The following is an 18,580-nucleotide window of genomic DNA, read 5'->3' as shown; positions in this document are numbered from 1 at the left end:
GGTTGGCTCGGCTAAACCGCAAGCCGTCGGAACACCGCCGTCGACCGCCTTGGCGAACTGACTACCGTTTGCCTTTCTCTCTCAATAAACGAATTTCAGAATATGTAGGAGGATTGTGGAATTGCTTGCTTTCTCCAAAACCTGATGCTTCAATTTATAGGGAGATGAGGGCTGAATAACTCCACACAATTGAATTCTGCACAATGAATTCAGAATTTGATTTCTGCCATCAAGGAGGGAGGTTACGGGAATGAATAACCATCATGGGCAGGGGTTACGAAATCCCACTAATCAATACGTCTATTGATTATGGGGCGTCCAGATACAACGAACCCGGTACATGCTCGGTTGCCTCGTAAGACCCTCCGGTAGCTCCGATTTCATTCATCTGAAATTTCGTAAAATTTCCAACACAATCTACTCACAAAGCATAAACTTGCAATGGCAATATTTCTCAAATTTGTAATTTTGGAACTACCCCTATAGGGGTCTTGTAGCAGAAGGACAATAAAATTGGTGCTGAGACGAAAATTCTCTCGTCATTACCGGGGCTATTCACTATTCACTCTTTAATAAGTACCACAAAGATAATTGATGCATGAAATAATATAGCAATCAAGATGATTCTCTTCTATAGTTAGGCTCCTTCCTCTTGTATAAATAAAGGTCTCATTGTACAGTTTCAATATTGAATTCGACAAAACATTTTTCCTTTCATATTTAACATGGTATCACAGCTATAAGATCTAGGCCCTGTGGAATTTTCGCTCTCGGCGGGCGACCTAAACTTCGTCGCCATCCGCCGGGCACTCATAGTAATATGAAACTTGCTTGTGCAATCGGATTTCACCTCAAATATCTACTATCATGGCTTCTCTCGCTTATGGCTGTTTTTGGCTCTCCCTTGCCGTTTCTCTTTTCTGGCTTCTTTTGGTTTCTCTTGTCCTGGCTTGGCTTGGCTTGACATGGCTGCTCCTGGTTTCTCTGGCTTTTTCAAACTCAAGTTGGTAAACCTACTTGAGTTTGAGGGAGATGTTAACATAATATTAGGAAATATTATGTTGCCATGTTTTCTAAGCTTTATTATTCTATTTTTAGTTTAGGCAGATTATTATTTATGTTTCCTAGTTAGTCTAGATTTCCTTATTATCCGTATTTCCTTGTTATGCGTCTGGTAGCCTACATAAATGCGTGCTAGGTTATGGTTCGAAGATAAGCAAGAATACATCATTTTTCTTTTCTTCACAATTATTTCAACAAAAGCAAAAATTTGAATAATCCATTGTGACGATATTACATTGTGCTTGAACTTCATAGGTGTCTAGCAAATAGTGCATAAAAGTAGAAACTGCTAATACAACTGATCATCCTACTGCTGTAATAAAACCACAAAGTTGGTCCGGGTTCTAGACTTTTTCGTTTTTCAGTTTCTCCTGATCATTGCTTAGAGTTGTCAATGGCTTCACATAGAGCCCAATAGCGCTAAGGTAATTGCCTGAATATCCATGAAATCCCCCAAACGAACGGTCTAGTCCCAGTTGATATCGGAAAGCAGAGTCGTTTTCACCACCACGGCCCCCGAATGGTCCGTATGTTCTGTTGTTGGTGGTAAATGTTATTGACAAAATTTTCTTATTGGTATTGGAGCCGATACTGCCATAGCAACCACTTATACCGGTAATAAACTCTGATGGATAATCAAGCTTAACCTGCTTTGTAGAAACAGTACTGATATTAAACAGGAAAAAGAATCAAAACAAGCTAGCGAGCTAATTGGAACATTAAGGCTCCGTTCCAGAACACCTTCTTAAAAAATAAGTATTTATTTCACATTTTCAAACTCAAAAATAATATAAATAAAAAATTATTTTTCAATTTTTTTTTCACCGTATAAAAGATCTCAATGAGATCTATCAAACAAGATCCATATTGATAGGAAAATTATTTACGTAAACACATGATTTTTGAGCTTGAAATTGCCTTTTTTAAAAAATAAGTACTTATTTCCGTTTCCGGAACGGGGCCTAATTCTTTTTAGAGAAGACAAAATGACATGAGATAAACAAACTCTTTGGAACCCCAATAGATCTAAGACTTACAGTGCGTTTGGTTACGGACTATTTGGGGACCAAAAAAACTTCTAGTGAGGGATCCTGCACACTATTTGCGTGCGGATCGACTTCTAATCTCAGCCGAGTACAAAAGTTGACACAAATTAATTGGAGTTGCCCTAAAAAAATGAACTTGTTCCAACATCGGTAAACGCTTAATCGATTCATTCAGTTGATTCTTGTCAAATTTGACAGGAATCACTTACTGATATCCAAATGAGTTGATTTTTTTTTACAGAAATCCTTAAAAGTATGTTTTAAAGGAATTGAACAGCTCTGATCATTTGCAAAGTACTCCAGGTCTCATAAAATACTTGTGTCAACTTTTGTGTCTGAGAAATCAGCCCCTATATATATTGGAAAATTCTAAAATCAGTCCAATGGGCTGACAATAATAAGTGTGTAAATGTATATTAAAGGGTGTAAAAAGTACACAGAAATATGTATTTTTCTTATCTTCTAGTGTACTTATCGTCAGCCCAATGGGCTGACAATAGCAAAACCGATATATATTTAACAAAATGTGAGGGATTCCTTAGTAGGAGGAAGATCAATGATGGAAAAAGGGAGACGTGTGTCCCTGAAATAATAGATGAGATTGTATGTAGCTAGGCCTGTCAATGGACCGGATTCGATCCGGATCCGATCCGAAAAATCCGATCCGGATCCGGATCCGAATCCGATAACATCGATCCGATAATCCGATAATCCGGATCCGGTAATTCAATACGGATCCGGGTCGGATCGGATTAAATCCGTTATCAATCCGAATCCGAACTTTATTTTTTTTTTAAATTTTAATTTTTTTTAAAAAAATAGTAAAATTTTTATTTTGAAAAAAAAAATGTTTAAGAAGTTGTATTTTTATTTTTATTTTAATTTTAATTTTTTTAAATTTTTTTTTTGAAAATAATTTTTTTTTGAAAAAAAAAAATTGTATTTTTTTGAAAAAAATATTTTTTTTTGGCTAAAATTTATGAAGTAAAAAAAGTTTCCGGATCGGATTCGGATTTTCGGATCGGATCCGGATTTTTCGGATTCGGATCCGGATTCTCACTATCGGATTTGAGTCTTATCGGATCCGGATCGGATTGTGTCTTATCGGATCCGGATCCGGATCGGATCCGGCCCATTGACAGGCCTATATGTAGCACAGGATTAGTCATAATTGATTTAGATGGAATAAGGAGTTAAAAATTATTTTTGACTATAAAATGAAGAGAAAAATAATCCGAAGGTCTAGATTACCATTCCCAGGTTGTTTTGGATAATCCCTTGCATGGGGTATTAATTAAGTAAACAAATAGTTCTCCTCTGGATAAATTATTCAGTGCCTTTGGGAAGCCACCATGGGTGTTCCGTATCCTTTTTTCACCAAAAATTGTGTTGAATTCAAGACAAAGTGTATGAATCCTGCCACAATGTGGGGTAAAAAGGAATCTTGGGGCACCACTTGGCTTTCACATTTCAAATGGGCCTCCCCTCAGGAGATCGTGGGATGAGTCCCCGAACAGTTAGTGAGCGTATCGCACCAAGAAAAATAAACTCTTTGGGTAGGCCTATTACAGGCTAAAATGAGTAGTACGTACACTTACCAAATCAAACTTGGAAGTTCCGAAAGTACAACCATGTGAAGCTGACAAAACCAAGTTTCCATTTTGATCAACATATAGGTATTGGAGAGAATCAATAGAGTCTCCATGTGCGACGAAGATCTGGACAAGTTTCTCCTTGCCCCCATCATCCCAAGGCCCGATCCCACGGCCGTCAGTGACCCCAGCTGGACCAATTCTGATCATGATAAAGTTGCTCTCAAATCCTTGTGGATGCAGTACTCCAAGATCAGTTGATAGGCCTTGGATGGGTTTTTATAGGCAAACACACGAAATGTATGGAGATGGAATATTCCCCACAGTTTGATTTTGATTTTGATTTTTTTATTTATTTATAGTTCCACATGTGAAGTTTATTTTTTATTTATTTATTTTTTTTTAAACAAAACAAATCCTATTGTACTAGTACTAATTTGGGAGAAAGGGGATGAAGTTGGTGGGGTTCGAACCCTCACCTATTGTAAGGAGTGTAGTGTGTTTATCACTTGACTGTCACTCAATTTGACGCATGTGAAGTGGAATATTATTAACACTCTCATAGTCACTTTAAAATTTTCCTTTTTAAAACAAAACAAAGAGCATCTTGTTTTGTGATTTTAATAGTTAGAACTTTTCTTAAGCACACTTGATTAAATTTTGAACTCTATTTTTGATAAACTTAATCTATATTCAAAAGTTCATTTGTGTCAAAAAAAAAAAAATTCCGTCTTCGTTAAGCCCCTCCCGAGTGGAAATCCTTGTCCAAGTATGTCTTTGTGTGCCTGAGTTCAACAACATTACGTATCTTCCATGGCAGATCTATACAAGCTAGGATTCATGGTTACCTACGTTCCAGCAATCTATTTGAGTTGTAGTCTTTCTGGTGAAGTTACATAACTGATCAGACAACCATTCTACTTTTTAAAGGTGTCAATAACACTTTCTTGAATGAGAATAAATTCTTTACACCGCCGGCGTAAATATTTGTTTCCTCAAAATCAATTGCATTGCGACATATGTCAAAACAGTGGTCCAAATTAATAAAACATGGTGACGTGGCGCAATGTAATTAATTTGGAGGAAACAAATGTTTACACCGACAGTGTAAAGAATTTATTCTCTTCTTTAATACTCTTACATTATGTGAATGATTTAGAGCGAAGGTATGGCTAGAACAAATTAAAAAAAGAAGTGAGAGCAACCACAATTACTTTTTACTTGTAAAAAGGACCACGTTTCCTTTGCCAGACATTTCTTACATATGAAGAACTAGCTGGAAATGACAGAGCTTAGCTTCCACGTAAATTGAAACCCCAGAACTAAATAATTGACAAATGATATCGTGGCTTCTTACATCACCTAGAAAATATTTGATAGACTCATCATTCATCAATCTGGATTGTGGCAAATTCAGATCATGTGCACCAATAACTAGCCAAAAATGCTAATGAACAGTGCACTTTTTTTGGTTGGAGATTGATTTTCGCGCTCTCATTTTCTCTAACGGCACTCCCCTTTGTGGATTGTGGTGAATCAGGTATATTCTCGTGTTTCTTTTTCCTATAATTATAGTGTGTAAACACCACGATTTTGCCAAGTACCATTCAATGGGAGTAAGTATAATACACATCTATTCCATGGATGTCAATACATATTTATAGATTTTCATACACCTTTCAAAGATAACGAACACTATCATTAGTGTGTAGAGGTGTCGAAGCACAGCCCATTTTTTCCCTTGCTTATTGTGTTTCGTGCCATGCCATGTCATGCTATTTCAAAATATCCAGCCCAGAATTCACCACAATACGTGTCGTGTCGTGTCATACCGTGCGTATTCCTGTATCAGGCTTTGTGAAGCTAAAAAATATACTTCTAAAAAGATTGCCACTACTTTTTTTGAAATTGACAAAAAATAAAATAAAATAAAATTGAATTTAACACTTTTATTTTTATTTTTGTTATTCGTTAATCTTAATCTACTTTATCCTAGAGAACTTGGGGAGGGAGAGGGGGAGGGGGAGGGGTGCTTAGGAAAACATTTTAATTGAAAAAATACAAAATATTCCATTGGTAATTAAACTTAATAATACATCAAACGTAATTAGTATAAATAAGAAATGCATCACTACAGTTTGAATACATTTCAATAAGGTTGACTCCTATTCAATTATGAATACAATATGTTTCCACTAATCATAGTGCATTTTGACATATTACTCATTCGAGTTACTCCCTCCGTCCCTTTATTATAGTCCAGTATTCCATTTTGGGCTGTCCCTTAATAAGTATCCATTTAGTAAAGTTAGTGGGTAAAAGTTGGTACATTGTCTATTTTGTCCCTAAAAGTAGATTCCTTTTTGAAAAGTTAATGAGTAAAAAGTGTAATGATGATGGGTAAGAAGGGAAAGTGGAGGGAAACGTTGATGTGAAAGGTATAATGATGATGTTTTTTAATAAGTTGGAGTTACGAAGTAAGACATTTAAAAAGGGACGGAGGGAGTAATTACTATCTGTATCTAAGTTTAGAAAATATTAAGTAATTCAGGAATGTCATCTGCTTTTGATTTTTGAAGTCCAATGCATCCATCTTTCCAATCCTTTAAGTAGACAAGGATAGCTGTGGTTTTAGTTAAATCGTGTGAGAAGCATGTAATATTATGGTAAATGGTAAGTATACAATTGGCATAACGCATTGCTTTACAAAAAGCAACATTTTAGTTTAGTGGAGTACTATGTTTTTTCTTGACCATTGCTTTACAGGTGCATTCCCTGATCGAGGAATGCCTGCTTTATTCTTTATATGAAAGAAAAGGGAAAATTTTAAAAAAACTCCTGAACTTTCTGACAATTCGCAAAAAAACACTTGAACTTTTACTATTAACAAAAAAACACCTGAACTTTCTGACAACTCGCAAAAAATCACCTGAACTTTCACTATTAACAAAAAAACACCTAAACTTAGCATTCCGTAAACAATTAGACCCCCGCCGTCCAATTCCGTTAGTTTGTAATGGATGGAGCTAACGGAAGGCGTTAACTTTTTTTTTTTTACTTTTTACATTAAAAAATTACTTTTAACTCTTTCTTTTTTTATTGGTAAATAAATATGCAATAAAGTTCTTTTTTTTTTCTTACTATTTATCAAAAATTACTTTAACTCTATTTTTTACTATTTACAAAAATAACCTTAACCACTATCTTTTTTGTTACTTTCAAATTTTACCTTTCCCCTTCTCTCTCTCTCTCTCTCCCTCTTTTTTTTTTAGAACTTTAACCCCACTCCACCAATCAACTGCCAAAACTCTAGCTCTAATTTCAGAAATTCAAAATTGCTTTTAACCTCCTTTTTTTCAGCATTCTTGTTTTTTATATTTTTTACTTCCAAAATTACTTTTAACTCTTTATTTTTAGTAGTAAATAAATATGAAATAAATTTTTTTTTCTTATTATTTATCAAGAATTACTTTAACTGTAATCTTTACTATTAATAATAATAACTTTAAGACCCATTTTTACTTTCAAATACTCTCTCTCTCCACTGATGAAAATCTTCCCTCCTCTTGTCTCCACCGATCAGTTTGGAGAAACCCAAAATTCCTCTATCAGTTGGTTGTGGGGTTAAATTTGAAAGTAAAAAAAAAAAACGGGGTGGGGTGCGGGGAAGCAGGGGGTGTTAAAATAATTTTCGTAATAGTTAAAAAATGGGGGTGAATAATTTTTGAAAAAGAAAAAGGAAAAAAGAACTTTATTGCATATTTATTTATGACTAAAAAATGAATGAGTTAAAAGTAATTTTTGGAAGTAAAAGTAGTAAAAAAACGAAAAGGTTACAAAGAGGAGGTTAAAAGAACTTTTGAATTTCTGAAATTGTGGCTAAGGCTTAGGCGGTTGGTTGTGGGGTTAATTGGTGGTGTGGAGTCGATTCTAATAAGAAAAAAAGGGGGAGAGAGAGAGGGGCGAAAGGTAAAATTTGAAAATAAAAAATAGGGTTAAAGTAATTTTCGATAAATAATAATAAAAAAAGAACTTTATTGCATATTTATATACCAATAAAAAAAAGAGTTAAAAGTAATTTTTTAATGTAAAAAGTAAAAAAAAAAAAAGTTAACGCCTTCCGTTAGCTCCATCCGTTACAAACTAACGGAATTGGACGGCAGGGGTCTAATTGTTAACGGAATGCTAAGTTTAGGTGTTTTTTTGTTAATAGTGAAAGTTCAGGTGTTTTTTTGCGAGTTGTCAGAAAGTTCAGGTGTTTTTTTGTTAATAGTGAAAGTTCAGGTGTTTTTTTACGAGTTGTCAGAAAGTTCAGGGGTTTTTTTGAAATTTTTCCGAAAGAAAATGATTTTCACACTTCCCTTATGGTCATCCATATTTTTATTTTTTATTCACATGAATTTACAATATTGCCATTGGATGTGTGAAAAAGTGTATTGATTTAAGGATAAGATAGTAAATTTAAATGAATAAAGACAAAAAAAAAAGTGTGAATGACTAAATGGAGAGTGAAAATCATTCTATATACGGAGTATAAAATGCATAAGGCATTGCTTTGCAATACAAAAAGCAGCATTTTAGTAGAATACGTTTTTGCTTGACCTTTGCTTTACAGGTGCCTTCCCCGAGGAATGCTTTTCTAAAGTATTGCTTTACAGTTGTATCAGATGCCTTTCAATGGCACTTCCTCACTTCTTTCACATGAAAAGTGACGGTTCGATTTTGCCAAGACTGCGAGCATTTGATGTGTTGATTGATACCCTTTCGGGCTTGCCCCACCCACACGGCGCTAGTGTTTCTTGCATCGATGATCTTTGTGGTACTTAAAAGAGACTGAGTAGTCATATGTCAGCTTTAGCCACAAATGTGTACGGATCTCTCTATTCAGCTGCCTTGACTAGTGTAGTAAATACTCCCTTCATCTCGATTTGTTTGTCTAATCTCGGATTTCCAACTTATTAAGAAAACAAAATCTAATCCATTGATTTGATAATTCACATAATTTGGTCCATTGATTTTAAAATTGGACTGTCAATTTGGAACATGCTTAAGTCAAAAAAGGGATAAATAAATCGGGACGGAGGGAGTATTTTGATCTTTCACAGATAGAACAACAGGTAGAAAGGTTTCCAAAATGGAAGGGGTAGCTCCACTGCTTGTTTCTTGGATTCGTAGTTGCAAACTTATTGGTTTCCTCGTTATTGTTTTCAAATTTTGTTTTCCTTTCTCATTTTTATTGTTTAGTAGTAATCGCTGTCACCTAACACCGCCGAAATACAAAACAACATTTTGCCATGATAACTCTCACCTGACAACAACAAAATACAAAACAACATTTTCCCTCGATCCTCTACTCAAAGTTTTGGTAGCGGTCCATAAAATACATACTTATGTATGTTGGAAACACTGTCCTTGGACTTCAAAAAATGCACTGCGAAAACTAGATAGACAGATATCAAAACAATCTGCTAGCTGCTGCAACAGCGGGTAGGTATTTAGTACGGCCAGGAGCAAAGATACCTTTTCAGTTTTGATGTTCACCTTTCCTGAAGAATGTTAACATTGCTTAGAGTCGTCATCGGCTCCATGTAGACCCCAATAGAGTGCAGATACGTACAAGTCTGAAGTGCCATGAAATCTGCAAAAAATTTTATGTCCTCCAATTTGAAAGTTAAATGCAATATCGCCTTGTGCGTGGTACCCAAATGGTCCGTAAGCTTCGTTGTTGGTAGTGAAGACGATTGAGGTCACAAATGACAGTTATGAAGCAACAGATTGTTCTATGATGAGGAGATATGATAGTTCTGGGTACGTACCCAGCCTAAGTGACTAATGAATTACTCCCTCGAGTTATGAAAATGACCAAAAGGATAGCAGTTCTATAGTCCAATGATGATCAAGTCTTCATATGATGGTAAATATTCACAAGTATCCTTGAAGGAAAAGTCACTTTTTTTTTTTAATGAATTTTCATTTGGGTTGAAGATTTAAGATCCACAAGGGCCCTTGTAGAAGAAAGTATTTATTGTTATGGACTTTTTGATTTGTTTCAAGAGTTTAGAAAATTTTGCCATAATGTGAGAAGACTTTCCACAAATATTTTTTGAGAAGATCATTGTAGTCAGATGAATTATTTTAGCCCAACTAGATACGTGGTGGCCTTAAGGGGATCGTCGAAGCATGACGATAGTCAAGCTTGCCATCTACGTTTCATGACCACCTTCACCGCTTTCCAATGTTTCATTCCTGGATTACGTGACCCCAAGCATGTAATGCTTGCATCGAAATACCAGCAAATAAGGTCTCTACAGCATTCATAAACCATTCTAATAATCTAATAAGGAGAATCAAACATGCCAATAAGGCCCAAGCATTTGCCGACTAAACTAGTTAGATGCGGCCATTTTCAATACATGAGAGAAATTCAAGAAACCATGGACAACTCAAGAATTACCACAAGCACAGAAAACTTCAAACGGACAAATCTAGTTTTTCTACCAAATAGATCCATCTTATAGGTCAACAGTAAAAAACACAGCAATCATACGCTATGGAAACAAAACAAAATTTCAAAATAAGCACTTAAGAATAAAGTTGAGCCCCAATGTTGCCGAAGACCCAAACATAGCGACCTAATCGAACAAAGAGAATCCCATGTCATCATCACTCTCTTCCTTCGGATCTTCCTGCAAAAACATCAAAACGCAAACCTCCCAATCAATCAAACAAAAGTTCTATCTTTCATAACCTTGGCAATAGATAACTAGAACAGAGATGTTTTATAACCTTCTTCTCCTCAACCGCAGCTGCGGCTGGGGCAGCTGCAGCTGCAGAGCCGCCAGCAGCAGGAGCAGAAAAGGCAACAGCTGCACCACCTCCACTAGCAATCTAGCATTAATGGAGAAAACTCCGAATTACTTACATACCCATTGAACCAACGGCGGAAAACTATGTTGAGGGAGACTGCATATGCGTCCTCCAGTTAGTACATGATAGTAGACAGCTAAAACTGGACAACATTGTCTAATTGTAGCCATAAACCGAAAAAAAATTGTGCTGTTCATGGACTCTAAATAGTATGTGCCTTCCCCACAAGTACATAGAAATTGCTCGAAACTAGACAACAAAATATCATTGCTGCAATAAACCAGTAAATTACACGGCAGGGGGCACTTTACGCACTTTAGCCTTGTCAAGATCTAATACGCTTGTCTGCGGCTTCACATAAACCCCGATTGAGTTAAGGTACATGCCTGCAATGCCATGAAAACCACCAAATCCATTGTCTTGCCCCAGTTGAAAATCAAATGCAGCATCATTTTGGCGGCAGCATCCAAACGGTCCGTATGTCTTGATGTTGGTGGTGAACGTGATTGAGGACACTATTTGCATTAGAACACCATCCAATGCACTAAACCAGCCATAGGAACCACTTATCGCAGTCAGAAACTCTGATGGATAGTTAAGTGTGACCTGCGGTTATAGTAATCCAGAAATAAGATTGCGTATCTATTTCGTGGATGATGGAAACTTAACACTAGTTCAATAGCGAAATTCCAATGTTTCAACCAACACTTTGGAAACATTTGAAACTTAACGAAACATACTGAAATACTTAGTTCTTCAACTCCAACACGTATTAAAAATATCGAACACTGAATTCTTAATCTCTCTCTTTTTCTTGATTTCTGTGTTTTGGGAATTTTTTAAATGTATCAAAAGCGAGTACAAATGGTATCCAAAATATTTTATTTTCGTAGATAACTAAAACAACCAACACCGTATTTCAATCTTTGACCAAAAAAATGATTATATGACGGAGAGAAGAGAAATATAGGCAAAAAGCATCAGAGATAACTTTTATCCTTTTTTGGGCAATAAAGAGCGTCCCGAGCCAGCTTGCAGGCACCTTGGTCTAAGTCCCTACAGCCCCTTCCACAGAGAGGAACTTGAGTTACCTTGTATAGTTTACAGCAAACTGTACACTCACCACAGTAAACTTGGGACTAGTATGGCCATCACTACCACCGCGTTTTTCCGACAAAACCAAGGCACCATTTTCTATATACTGATACTGGAGAGAATTGATCACTTGTCCATGAGAAACGAAAATCTGGGAGATTGAAACCTTGCCTCCATCATCCCAAGCAGTTGCAGTACCCCCTACTGGACCAAGTTTTATCATGATAATTACCTTCCTTTCAAGCCTTTGTAATTGAAGGAAACAAAGCTGTTAGAATATTTGAAAGGAGACTAATATATTGCATTGAGTTGTTCAATTTACACAAGAGACTAGAGAGGAGCCTACATATAGGCTTACAATACTAGGTGACCAAGAAACCTAAGCAAACGAGGGAAACATGCAAATAAGGAAACATTGACTAACTAGGTAAGATGAATAATAACTTAGCATAAACAGGAAACATAATAAGAAAACCTAGAAAACATGGTAACTATTATATTTTCTGTGCAACAGAAATATTGCTTTAGAAAGTTGGTACTGCGGACAATCCGGTAGACATGTTGACGAAGGTGGTTAGTGGGATCGAGTTCAAGCATTGTTTGGACCTGATCAATATCTCTCCCGCAGTGGGCGCCTAAGGGGGACATGGTAACATTATATTTGCTGTGCAACAGAAATATTGCTTCAGAAAGTTGGTACTGCGGACAATCCGGCCGACATGTTGACGAAGGTGGTCAGTGGGATCAAGTTCAAGCATTGTTTGGACCTGATCAATATCTCTCCAGCGGTGGGCGCCTAAGGGCGCACTCGGGGCGGTGTCGATTCGTGGATTTGTTCGCCAAGGTCGAGATTTGTGATGTTTGGCTCACAAATTAATGGAGCTTCTAGAAGATGTTTTTTCGGTGGTATAGAAGCAGCTTGCAGAGCAGTGGGAAATCAGAACAGAGAATTGAAGATGGCCGTTGAAATGAGGACCTTATCAGTTAGCCGTTTGAAGCATCTCAGCCACGCTCCTCCATTTTGTGCCTATATAAATCTGTTGCTCTCCTCTTGTAATGATGTGGGAACAATACAAAGAGTTGAGCGAAAAATTGTATTGAATGTATGCTAGTTGAGTGATTGTAATCCTCCTACATATAGTGAATCCGCTGCCCCCGTGGATGTACCCGATTTAGGGGAACCATGTAAATTTCTCATGTCTCTTGTGATTGTTTGATTCGTTGTGTGTGTTTGGTTCACGATCCTGTTGCACAACAATAGTATCCTACTATTATGCTAACCAAAAAAAAAAAAAACCGGAACGGCAACTCCAATTGCAGAAGCTATTATGAACCCCCTGTATTCAGTTGTACGTTTGGGGATCGACCCAGCCATTCATTTATACAAGTAAATATGAAACATGAGGATCAAAACCAAACAGAAAAACATACCAAACACAGATTTTTACGTGGGTTCCCTAAAAAGCGGGTACGTCCATGGGAAGTGGATTTTAATATGAGAGGAGATTACAAAGGTTTTACTCACACTAAAACCTATGCAGAATACCCATTGATTTCTTTCTCTCCCTCACAACTCTCTACATTTCTGCTGTAAAATATAGAGCCCAAAGGACTGTCTTTATAGGAGAATATCTCTCCCGGCAATGGCCTTGACATTTTGGGGTCCTAAAGCAAACTTAAAAAAATGGGGCCCTTAATGTACATCACATTTCATGACCCAAAACTGAACCTGGAAGTCGTAACCGGCCAAGCAGGTATTAAGCCGCCAAAGGCCTCTTGATAACTTTGTTTAGGGAGTTCTAACATCATCTTCATCTTAAATGACATAGCTTCTAAGTGTATAGGTATCATAAACACAAACCACAAGAGACAACTTATGCAAGTCACATATGGCAAATCAAGGATTGAGGAGTAGATGACTATACATACTATCCCTTGGAAAATAAAAAGATTTTGCACAAGCGAAAGCCCATGTGAGATACGTAATACCGAGGTTACAGGTTTGGCCAAAGAAATGTTTTCATATCATGTAATGCTTTACTTTCAAAAGAAGTAAGATAAGATCAAATCATCAAGACAGATGTTTTGCTGTCGTTCGTACTAGTCCAATAAGTAGGACCATTCATCATCCCATAGACAGCAATCAAAGTAGTATTATTGTTTGACGGCCTTGCCAGACGTGATGGGGAGCGACCCCTAGGTCAGAGAGAGTGATCCATGATATTGATACCATTGAGGGTGCCTGGTTTGCACCCCTCCCTTATTTCCACAAGTCACTAGCCTCTTTAACGTCCCCTAGGACCTAGGACACTGTTCGAAGATAACATAGGAAACATGTCTAAGCAATTCATAGAACTCATGTACTCAAATCGTATTCCATGATCTAAGTCCAGCCACAATAAAATACATGTGATCCGATAATTCATGGTTTACAAAAATAACACGTTTCATGAAGAAACACATAATTCACATTTTCCAACATTTAAAAGCAAATAGCATTTTGACCATTTAAACAAATGCACGTAACCAAGGTATTAGGTATTGCGCAACTCACCAAAAAGTACAGTGTAGCCTAGCGCGCACACGTAACCAAGGTATTAGGTATTGCGCAACTCACCAAAAAGTACAGTGTAGCCTAGCGTGCGCATGTAACCAAGGTATTAAGTATTGCGCAACTCACCAAAAAGTACAGTGTAGCCTAGCGTGGGCACGTAAACAAGGTATTAGGTATTGCGCAACTCACCAAAAAGTACAGTGTACCCTAGCGTGCACCCAGTACTAGCACCTAAACACAAAATTATATTCGCATTAATTATAAATCATACTCCAAAAATTAATTAACTTAACACCTAATTAAAAAATGATATAGTGCTTTTAACTCACGGGGTCCAATCATGAATTAGCTCATTTAATTAATCTGAGTAATAGTATTACGAAATGGGGCTGGTCTTTCATTAGTTTAAAGGCTGAGGTACGTACTTTTTTTATACTAGTTAGGGGTCGATCTGCGAACATCTGGAAATGCTGGACAATAATTCTCTAATTGATTTTGAAGGACCTAATTGTTTCTCTTACCAAACTTCTAGGGACAGAAGTGAAAACATCCAATTCGTTATCAAAACTCCATCGCTTCTAACAAGCGTAAACCAACAGCAACTGGGAACTTCGAAATAGGTTCCTTTTTGAGAGCTAATTTGCTCATAGCTTGAACTATACGGCAGCGACTCCCGAGCCCGAAACTTTTGCCGGAAAGAGTAGTTTTGCTTAGTTTTCCAGTGATCGAGTTAATATGAGTTCTATTTACTCAAATATAGTACAATGTATACTACGAGTAGAAAACTGCTACTGTCATACAGATTCGAGGATGAGAAAGAAATTACCGAGAGAGGAAATTCCGGCGAGATCTAGTGGTGAACGTCGGGGCGAGGGTTTTGTTTTTATTTACTATATTTTTTTGGTCAAGCGGAAATTTAGGGTTGTCCTCCTTTTGAGATTAAATTCTTTCCACGGGTAATGGAAAATCTCACTTTTTACCACTACTTTTTATTTTATTTTATTGTGTATTTATTGTTGATTTTTTACATGAGAATATTATATTGCGTGTCTCAAAATATAAATGGTTCAGATCATAACATTAGACACTCGGTGAGGTCCATAATAGGCGATGGTGAAAAATTGAGGTTTTATACCAGCTGTTGATAGAATTTAATCTCTTTGATTTTATTGTCCACGCTACTCCTACTAATTAAGGTAATTATAGATTTTTTTTTAGTTCCTACTAATTAAGGTAATTATAGATTTTTTTTAGTTGGACGGTCTGTTCGGGTCAGCTTACGCGTGCCAACTAATCCCCTTCCCTAACTGGTCAAAGACAAGTCATCCATGTCAGGACTAGGGAATGCACTAAAATTATTTTTTTGCAATCTGACACCAAAATCAATTGTACGAGAAGCTAACGCACCAACGAACCTGACAAACCGCTAAGGTAATTATTAGATACGGAGTAGTAAAATATGCATAAAGGAGCTTTTGCTGAATCACACGGCCATGTGTAATTCCATTTTCCACCCAAAAACGACATGGGGTGCTTCCAATCATCACGAATTGTGTCCGAACCCGTCCGATTTCCATTCTGATTGACTTTGAGTAGGTGGCTTCCAAGTTCCAAATGCTAGTAGCACATAAAAGTAGACTGCTAAAACAAGACATCATCCATTGCTTCAATAATAAGCCATAAAATTAACAGGGAAGGGGCATTCAACCAGGTCTTCATTTTTTTTTTTTTTCATATTCAGCTAAGCATTTAGGACGCGTCTTACACTTGTCCTCGGCTTTAAATAGATCCCAATAGAATGAAGGTATGGGCCAGAAATGCCATGAAATCCGCCAAATTCATTGCCTCCGGCTTGAAAATCAAACACCTCATCATTTTTGCAACGTCTTAGCAAAAGGTCCGTGTGTCATTTTGTTGGTTTCAAATGTGATTGAGGAAACACATTGCACCCTACCGCCATCCACCAGACCGCGCCAGCCGTAGCAACCAGTTATGCCAGTTAGAGACTCAGATGGATAGTCAAGAGTAACCTGCATTAAGTAAGGTAAGATTCTTTTTTTAAAAGCAAAGCTAAACAGGAAAAGGGGTAAATTAATGTATAATGTAAAAACGAGAATGAAAAGGCAACAAGAGGACAGGGGTGCCCAATGGATTGTGGCTTACTCCCAAGTAGTTTGGATGGTCAAGAACTTCAAGGTTCGAGTGGTGCAATCGATGGCCCCTAGAACTTTGCTTTGCTACAAAGTCTGTTTTTGTTTCACTAGCACTTGGTGGGGCGGTAAATTCTATTGACTCTTTGGTAGAGAGACCCTAATGTCATGCCTAGGATAGGGTAGTGGATCCTATGACTCTTTGGTCCCTTCTAAAGAGTCATGCTCAGGGTAGGGTTATCACACGCCTAGTCATCCCCTTCTCCGCCCATGTAGGCTTATCCAAAAACAAAAAAAACACAAAAGGACAGGGAATGAAGACTTTGGTACATCTGCAGTTGTTTTTTATTTGAATGGCTACTTTTGGCTCTGTTTGGTAAAATTGTTAGTTTTTTATTTTTCGTTTATGAAAAACAAAACAAGAAATGAGTTTTTGTTTATTTATTAAAAAACAAAAACAAAAAAACATATTTGGTGACCATAATGGTTTTTGTTTATTTATTTTTTGGGCTGCCGAAAGTATTTTCAAAACAAATGAAAACGCAATTTTTGTATTTCTAGAATTTTCGTAAACTAGTGGAATTGATTATGTATTTTGTTAAAAAAATAATAACACAAATATGTTTATGGTGTCTGTTTCAGAAAACATCAGAAACAAAATTAAAAAAATAGAAATAAAAACTTTCCCAAATAGAGCCTATTGTTTTATATAGTAGTTTACAACAAATACGATACTCACCGCACTGAACATTGGGCCACTCACTATCAGCACCATGTATCTCCGACAAACCTAAGGTACCACTTTCATCAAATTGGAACTGGAGAGAGTTGATTAAATCTCCATGTGAAACAAAAATCTGTGCAATTACGTCCCGGCCCCCATCATCCCGGCCATCCATCTGTTTCCAATAGTTCCTAGACTCCATAATGGACAAATTTTAACGCTGATTTTGCTATTTCTTTTTTTGTTAACGTCACTTCCTTGCAAGTGTATTTTTGGTGCAAAAATACACTTGCAGGAGAGTGATGTTAACTAAAAAGGAAGTGGCAAAATTATTTCCCAATTTTAATCATGATAATCTACTTTATAAAAGTAACTGGGAAAGAGAAAGCAAAGCAAAGAACAGCAACTTGAATTTTTTCAATTCAATGCAATTTCAGAAGCCTCAAGGATTATTTATAGGTAGAAAATGAAATGTACAGAGATGCAAATCCTTGCCTTAGAATTATTATGGTTATTTACGAAGCATCGGATTTCTTTTCCAATAAGGAGTACTACTAATTAACCCTATTGGTACTCTCAACCCAAGTAACTTATCGACTTCTGAGACTCTTGCAAAATCATTTAGTATATCTGTGTACCAAGCTCAAATGAGATCAGATTGAGTAGATAAGACAATCATCAACACTTTTTTTCCAGATCCTCTCGACTAAGCCTTGATTTTTCAAGTTTAGATGGTTACTTTAATAGTGCCTTCAATTAAGTGGTTACTTCACGAAGCGTAAGAGGGTCCTTTCAAATGAGGAATTGTGCTCATTTTTGTACTGATGAAATAGAGTGACTTCTGGACTCCTAGAAGTTCTTGGAAATGATAATTTGTGTAGTAGCCGAAAAAAGAAAAAGAAGGTTAAGAAGGGAAAGATAATGTATCAAGCCTTGGTTTTTTTGCAGTTTATGATCCAATGACCAATTCTAGATAGATTGATAATGAAACCATTTACTGCCTGACCATCTGTTTGTCTCTGTGGCGTGCAAGGTTAATTCTTGATTTTCATGAACCCATTTACTGTGTATATGCCAATTCATGACTTGGTTGAGAAAATTTGGGACCTCTCTGTCCTCATAGCCAATTGGTTCTGAAATAAATATAAAGTTTTCACATGATAGACCTAAAGAATGGCTCACATGTTTTTGGAGCCGACATGATATGAGATGTCAGTTTAGTTGCACGAAAAGCTTCTCGTGCCAGAGGCACTTACGCATACCAAGGAACAAGCGATCACAAAGCATAAACTTGCAATGGCAATATTTCTCAAATTTGAAATTTTGGAACTACCCCTATAGGGGTCTTGTAGCAGAACGACAATACAATTTGTGGTGAGACGAAAAATCTCTCGTCATTACTGGGGCTATTCACTATTCAGTCTCTTTAAGTACCACAAAGATAATTGATGCAAGAAATAGCTGAGCAATTGAGGTGAAATTCTCTGAGT

At 36.7% G+C, this 18,580-nt stretch overlaps 2 protein-coding genes across 2 annotated transcripts; both read right to left on the bottom strand.

The window, feature by feature from the left end:
• Positions 1–1,251: 1,251 nt before the first annotated feature.
• On the bottom strand, positions 1,252–3,974 carry LOC131324638 (inactive protein RESTRICTED TEV MOVEMENT 1-like). Its single transcript, XM_058356679.1, has 2 exons — positions 3,707–3,974; positions 1,252–1,709 (listed from the first exon to the last, which is right to left on the bottom strand). Exons 1-2 carry the CDS (start codon positions 3,908–3,910, stop codon positions 1,407–1,409), a joined length of 507 nt encoding a protein of 168 aa, XP_058212662.1. The 5' UTR covers positions 3,911–3,974; the 3' UTR covers positions 1,252–1,406.
• A 6,027-nt stretch (positions 3,975–10,001) lies between these two features.
• LOC131324635 (inactive protein RESTRICTED TEV MOVEMENT 1-like) lies at positions 10,002–14,934 on the bottom strand. The gene is made up of 5 exons (XM_058356675.1): positions 14,738–14,934; positions 11,691–11,907; positions 10,883–11,173; positions 10,487–10,588; positions 10,002–10,386 (listed from the first exon to the last, which is right to left on the bottom strand). The coding sequence occupies exons 1-5, from the start codon at positions 14,764–14,766 to the stop codon at positions 10,333–10,335; spliced, it is 693 nt and encodes a 230-aa protein (XP_058212658.1). The 5' UTR covers positions 14,767–14,934; the 3' UTR covers positions 10,002–10,332.
• Positions 14,935–18,580: the final 3,646 nt, after the last annotated feature.

This window comes from Rhododendron vialii, chromosome 4a, assembly GCF_030253575.1.
Source record: "Rhododendron vialii isolate Sample 1 chromosome 4a, ASM3025357v1".
In the NCBI taxonomy this organism is placed as follows: domain Eukaryota; kingdom Viridiplantae; phylum Streptophyta; class Magnoliopsida; order Ericales; family Ericaceae; genus Rhododendron; species Rhododendron vialii.
Note: the sequence above shows the minus strand (reverse complement) of the source record. Positions and strands in the feature narration are given on the sequence as shown.

Excerpts from the sequence above, each read along its gene's own strand:
- LOC131324635 (XM_058356675.1), bottom strand. The coding sequence starts at position 14,766 with ATGTTTTCACTTCTGTCCCTAGAAGTTTG. Across the intron at positions 11,908-14,737 it reads CTTCTGTCCCTAGAAGTTTG|GCTTGAAAGGAAGGTAATTA; the intron begins GTAAGAGAAACA and ends TCAATTACAAAG. Across the intron at positions 10,387-10,486 it reads CTGCGGTTGAGGAGAAGAAG|GAAGATCCGAAGGAAGAGAG; the intron begins GTTATAAAACAT and ends ATGTTTTTGCAG.
- LOC131324638 (XM_058356679.1), bottom strand. The coding sequence starts at position 3,910 with ATGATCAGAATTGGTCCAGCTGGGGTCACTGACGGCCGTGGGATCGGG. Across the intron at positions 1,710-3,706 it reads GAACTTCCAAGTTTGATTTG|GTTAAGCTTGATTATCCATC; the intron begins GTAAGTGTACGT and ends TCTACAAAGCAG.